Source organism: Terrapene carolina, unplaced genomic scaffold (genome assembly GCF_002925995.2).
Source record: "Terrapene carolina triunguis isolate 2854851 unplaced genomic scaffold, T_m_triunguis-2.0 Scaffold195, whole genome shotgun sequence".
In the NCBI taxonomy this organism is placed as follows: Eukaryota; Metazoa; Chordata; order Testudines; family Emydidae; genus Terrapene; species Terrapene triunguis.
The window spans coordinates 2101685-2108364 of record NW_020664546.1 but is presented as its reverse complement, the minus strand read 5'-3'; the positions used below and the strand labels follow the sequence as shown (position 1 = coordinate 2108364).

Below are 6680 nucleotides of genomic sequence, written 5' to 3'. Positions count from 1 at the left end.
CTAACTACATTTCACTTTGCCTAATCAATAAATAAGATAAACTAGGGTTACATTAAAAAGAAGATGCTTCCATCTCAGGAAAATACAGTGGTTTGCTCCATTATTTTTCCCAGCCTGGTTCAAATATAGCCCTATGAAACCTACCTGCAGATGAAAGTTGGCATTTATTGAGAGAATTCAAAGGATTTACATTAATAAAAGGAAGGAGTTTCAAGATGAAGTGCTTATTCCTAGCTTATAAAGCCAAGACAGATTCCCTGGAGCTTTCAGAAGAGCTCTGTTGGCAGAATTGCACGATTAAGTAATTAAGACTCATGTGGCATTTTGGGTGCAAAATAATTTCCCTCAGACATATTGTTCTGTTGGAAGTGGGAGTCGGAGAAGAGATTTTTACTCCTATGCCCACTATTTTTAATCCTGTTTTCTTTCACAAGGATAATTGCTTTTCCAATTTTGGATTGAAGGAGGGCCAAAATAAAACCCCTATTTCTGTTCCAAATAGACTTCTATTCTATTCCAAATAGACTTACATCACAATAATATCTGAGCACCATCCAGCAGTGCACTAAATGACGTGACTGTTTGTTCTCTCCTCTACTCCCCATTACTCCTGGGGGAATTTTGCACCATTGCACAATATAGAATTTTCACAAAATTAATGTGCTACACAGAGTTTCCTCCCCCCTTCACAGAATTGCACTGTAACGCCACTGGCCACCACTAGGGGCTGCTGGGCCTGGCAGAGCCCAAATCCCCAGGTCACAAATAGAAGACACTGCCAGGGTAGGGAGATGGAGGTGGAGAGTTCCTGGCAGCTCCAGTTCCTGGCATACCCTGAAAGAAGGAGGTGACATGTAGGAAACTCCATACAAACCCAGGACCCAGCACCAGGCTGTTTCTCCCTCTGGATCCCTGGATTCTGGAAAGGATGGGGGTACGAGTGTCTGGGCTGCTGGGGGCGGGGTGTCATGTGGCTGGCAGGTATTTTGAAAAATGACCAAAATAATTGAAAGTAGTGTGATTATATAGTGTTATTTTGACAAATAAAATATGCAGAATTTTAAAATATTGTGTGCAGAATTTTTAATTTTAATTTTTTTGGGTGCAGAATTCCGCCAGGAGTACCCCATGGAGAAATATGTGTGCAGTGGAGTATATTGTTTTTCTAAAGGTTTTTATTATTATTCTGATCTGGTTTACACAGTTTTTACATAGATGGAACTCCATTGGACTTCAATGCAATTACTCCTGATTTTCATCTGTTTATAGCAGTTTAAGTGCGTCCTAAATCAAATCTAACATCATTTTTCAGTTTTCAGTGTAATGGCCTCTACATCCGCCTGTCATGAGCGCCCCCTTTCTGGTTGGGTGTGAGCCTGCTTTTCTTTCAGTTCTTACAATGGAGTAGCACCTGCCTCTCATGAGCACCCCCCAGTGGATGGTTCTCTTGGCAGATCTTCAGTGACTCAGCCCTCTGACGAAGTCACACACACGGTCTCCCCTTCCATGGTATACAGTCTCTAGCTCTTTCTCATGGCTCTGGTATGGGGCTGTAGCACCAAGGCTTCCTTCCTGGAGACACAGCCTTCTCTAACACTTCAACAGCGGCCCATCTCAGTACTCTCAGTTGGTATGTCCTTTTTGGTAGCCCTCCATGGGCTCAGTCTTCAGTCAGACCAGTAGGGCCCATCATGGTACCCTTGCCCAGTCTGGCCAGGTTCTGGGCTCAGTCCCCTGGGCCCTGTCCTGCCTGCAGTGAGCTGTCCATGGTCCTGCTGCTCTGCCTGCCTGCCTGCCAGCCAGCCTGCCAGCCAGGCACCCAGATCTTCCTCTTCAAGCTCCAGGCAGCAACTGACTGCTCTGCTTCTGCTGCTTCCTTTTATATGGCCCTTCTGGCCCTTGATTGGTTGCTCCAGTAGCCCCTCTGATTGGCTGCTACCCTGAAGCCACTCTAGGCTGCCTAAAGGACTTCTCCTCTGCTCTTTTCTGGGGCAGGGTGAGGCAGGGCCATGAGGCCTCCAGCCAGGAGCCTCCAGACCTTGTCCACCCTGTCACCCATCTTGAATCAATTTCACTAGTGGGCCAAAGGCAAATAGCCCAAAGTTTGGGTTGTTTAGATCTGATCAAATCAATTTTGGTCCATTATGGAGATACTGTAGTCCGGTTGCCATTATAAAGCAACTGGCAAGAAAATATAGTAATAAGCAGGGGAGCTCACATGCTTTTACTATTCTCCATTCCAGAAAATGTTACAATTCAGTGGTGCTGCATTTATACTCTGTCATTGGTTAAGTAGTCCCAAAAGATAGGTGCTGTGTACTGTAAACTAAAGCTGGTCATAAAATATTAAGTATTTCCCATGAAAATTTCTGAAGTGTTACTTCCCTCACCCTTATTTTTTGTTGTTGTTTTTGTTTTGTTTTGTTTTGTTTCCATTACATTTTTCACTGATTTTAATGAAAACTTAAGATATTTTGGCTTTTGGAAACCAAAGCCAAACAAAAAAAAGTTTTCAAAATTTGGAAAAAACATCTTTTAAAAAAAAGTCCACTTTTTGGTATAAAGTAAATCTTAATCAGTTCTACTATAAAAAAAAAGGTTGTGAAATTCTTTCCTGTTGTCTTTCAAGGTGTGGTTGTTTTCCAGTGAAATCAATGGGAATTGGATACATATATGAATGACATATCTATGTAACCTACATTAATACCTGGTGTGTTTTGGGGTACGTCTACACATTAAATGAAGATGTAATTGTAGCATTGGTAGGCAAGGCATACCTCCCCTAACTTTAATATAGCTAGTGTAGATAATTATAACAGTGAAGGTGTGGCAGCATGGATCCTGGTAGGGCCAGCAATCTGAGTTTGTACCCAGGGTCCCCAGTGATCTTGTACTGGGGCAGCTAGCCCTTGAAGAATGTTGCACCATTAAGCCCTTACTACCAATGTTACCCACACTAGCTAATTTAAAGCTAGCATGGGACTACCTAGCTCCACTGCAGTCACACCTTCGTTTGTGGTGCAGATGTACCTTTTGAGTGGATGGACCAAATCAATGAGTTATATGGCTCTGTTACCAACTTCTAGCTACTGGACTTGGTGCTTTAGCCTAAGAAGTAGCCTTTCATGCAGACCGAGTTCAATCTCTGAAGATATGGTCAACAGATATACTTTGACAAAGACAAAAGCTCTGATTTCCTGGATACTCATGAGGTATCAATCGAGGAGAAATGAAGTTTGGTGACCATGGCCCAGAACAAGGAAATTCTGGTGCCCTTACTGTTAGGTAGAGTGGCAAGGATCAAGAGATTCTGAGAATTCAGTCAATTGTACTGGAATGCCAGTGGCCTTGCACAAGACTGGCATCACTCAAAAAAGCATCCAGATTATGGAATCTATTTCTAACTAATTTCTCTCTCACTTATAAAAAATGATAAAATATAAAATAAATCCCAAACCAAAAACATTGTAAAACAAACACCCAAAGAAAAACGGACACAAAAACTGATGCATTAATGCAAAGTTAAGACAAAGAAATCAAGCATTCCAAAGTCAAGTAATCCAAAGTTTGGAACTTCGGCTTTTGCCTTAAAATGTGGTCTCACTTTATATATTTATAAAATATGTGCCACTTAAAACTACAATGCAAAATGGAGCTTCTTATGCAACATGCATTTTATTGTACACACAGAAAGTGACAGCCCAGTATAGAGTCAAGTGGATTTTTACATTTAAATGAGATCTATAAAATATGTCAATTTTTGAAGTAAATCGATTGTTTTTGCAACATAGAGCTAAAGTTTTGTCAATCATATTTCTTTACTAAAATGCAAATGCAAAAAAGAAAATACATGTTAATATGTATTAATGTGCTAATATGAGATTTTTAAACCATTCATAACCATTTTCATATATATTTTGTTGGTCATTAAAATAAATTTTTGTTATTAAGTATCTTTGCTGTCTAACAGAAGAGCTATAATCAGTATATAGAATTGGTGAGAATATAACTCTAATTAGGTTATGTTGCTGAAGAGAAGATCTATAAACAATTTACAGTAACAACGAATATATAGCAGGAATCAGTATATAGTGTTAGCGAGACAAGGTGGGTGTGATAATATCTTTTACTGGACCAACTTCTGTAGGTGAAAGAGACAAGCTTTCAAGCTACTTAGAATTGTTCAGAAGAAGAAGAGCTTCAAAAGTTGGTCCAGTAAAGGATATTACCTCACCCACTTTGTGTCTCTACTATTCTGGGACAAACAGGCAACAACAACAGTGCAAACAGTATAGTGTTATTGAGACTAAAACTGCAATCAGTACCGAATATTGCCTAGATGAATGCACAGCTCTAATCAGTGTATAACATCGAACCTGCAACTGAACCTGTAATTGGCTTACTCCAAACGCTGGAACTGAAGTTGTAAGATTCAGTTGGCAAACCCATTATCAACCAAAACCAGCTTTTTCTCACACTGAAGCTCTGATTTCATGCTACAAGGAAAATTTGACTCCTGATTGAAATAATCATAAGCAACAGAGGAATCATGATCATTGACATTAAAGCATACACGTTCTCAGCTAAGTGCAATTCAATTACACCACAGATCTTGAGTAATTACACTGACTTCACTGCAGGTACTCCAGATTTACACTGGGGGAAGTGAAAGCGGGATTTCTCTTGCTCTGTGTCCCCTCCTCCCCCATTTTCTTTCTTTCACTCTTTCTCACACATGTAGACTCATGCACAAATACATACCCCTGCTGGATGTACATTAAGGGTATGTCTACACTTCAATTTAGACACTTCCAGCTCCTGGTGCTTGCCCTTGCAGGGCTGCAACCTGAGGTCTGGGATCCTCCCACTTGCCAGGGTCCTAGAACCCAGGCTCCAGCCCAAGCCTGAAAGTCTACCCTGTAATTAAATATCCTCTTAGCCCAAGCTCTGCGAGCCCAAGTCAGCCGGCATGGGATGGCCGTAGGTTTTCAATTACAGTGTAGACATATCCTAAGAGTGCATCCGAAAGCATCCCCTGTTTGTTCTCTCTAACTCTGACTAATAGAAATGGTGACTGGAATATTTACTCCTACCTTGCAATATTCTTGGGTTTATTTACTTGGGCTTACTTGGATGATAATAACAAGATGCACTGGTGATATTTCAAAAATTTAGAGCCCCGTTTCTAACGGCATGACTTCAATGGAAAGGAAAACAGAAATACAAAGTTAGGCATCTGCTTAAATGCTATGTTGAACAAGGATCTCCTGATGAGTCGGGGTTTTAGTAACATGACTGACATCTAGGAATTTACATAATTCAATGACCTAGGGCACTGAATAGGGACATCCACAAAATACATACCCTGGGTGATACTTTTCACCTCTTTGTGGAAATGCCCTGGTTTCACATTCCATAGCTACAGTTGGATTCCTCTTTCCAACCACCCTTCCCCACTGGTTACTCTGAATTACACTATGATAGAAATTCACGGAGTAAACATTTTTCTCTCTATCATTTTCCCTACAGCACATTTCACATCCTTGTTTCTCAGGCTGTAGATCAGGGGGTTCAGCATGGGGATCACCACTGTGTAGAACACTGAGGCCATTTTATCTGTATCCAGCGAGTAGCTGGAACTGGGTCGGAAATACATGAAGAGAATTGTCCCGTGGAATATGGTGACAGCTGTCAGGTGGGAGGCGCAGGTGGAGAAGGCTTTGCGCCTGCCCTCGGCAGAGCGGATCCTCAGCATGGCTACGATGATGAGAATGTATGAGACAATGATGATCAGAAAAGTGCTTATTTCAAACAAACTGCCAAAGACGAAAACCAGCATCACATTCATATGGATGTTGGTGCAGGAGAGTTTCAGGAGAGGGGTGAGATCGCAGAAAAAGTGATTAAAGATATTGGAGTCACAAAAGGATAATTTCAACAACCCACTTGTGTGTATCAAAGAGTTCACAAAGCCCCAGAAAAACGACCCAATGACCAGCATCAGGCAGACCTTCTTGGTCATAGTGACTGTGTAGAGTAGTGGGTTACAGATGGCCACATAGCGATCATATGCCATAGCAGCTAGGAGGAAAATCTCAGTGGTGGCAAATACAGCAAAAAAGCCATATTGTGTAATACACCCGCTATAAGAAATGCCTTTGCTCTCCACTAAGAAATTGACCAGCATATTGGGAGCAATGGTGGAGGAATAGCAGGCATCTAAGAAGGACAAGTTGCTGAGGAAGAAGTACATGGGCGTGTGGAGTTGGGGGTTGATCTGAATGACCAAGATCATCCCTAAATTCCCCAGCAGGGTGATAAAATAGATTAGTGAAAACACTACAAAAAGCGGGACCTGAATCTCTGGACGATCTGTTAGTCCGATGAGAATGAACCTAGTCACCGTTGTGTCATTGTTTCCAGCCATTGGCTTAGCTTGATTCTTAGCTGCTGGGATAATAAATATTATTTGTATTGCATTAGCACCTAGGACCTGATGGTGCTAGGCGCTGTACACACACAGAACAAAAGGACAGTCCCTGTCCTGAAGAGCTTACAATGTATTTATAAGACAAGAGACAACAAATGTTTACAAAAAGATAGATCGGGGAGCACACGAAAACAATGAGATAATATTGGTCTGCATGATAGGCAGTGGACACAGTATGTCACCCTCCTAA

At 41.4% G+C, this 6680-nt stretch overlaps 1 protein-coding gene across 1 annotated transcript; it reads right to left on the bottom strand.

The window, feature by feature from the left end:
- Positions 1-5488: 5488 nt before the first annotated feature.
- LOC112125183 (olfactory receptor 1052-like) lies at positions 5489-6427 on the bottom strand. Its single transcript, XM_026655104.1, has one exon. It carries the CDS (start codon positions 6425-6427, stop codon positions 5489-5491), a length of 939 nt encoding a protein of 312 aa, XP_026510889.1.
- Positions 6428-6680: the final 253 nt, after the last annotated feature.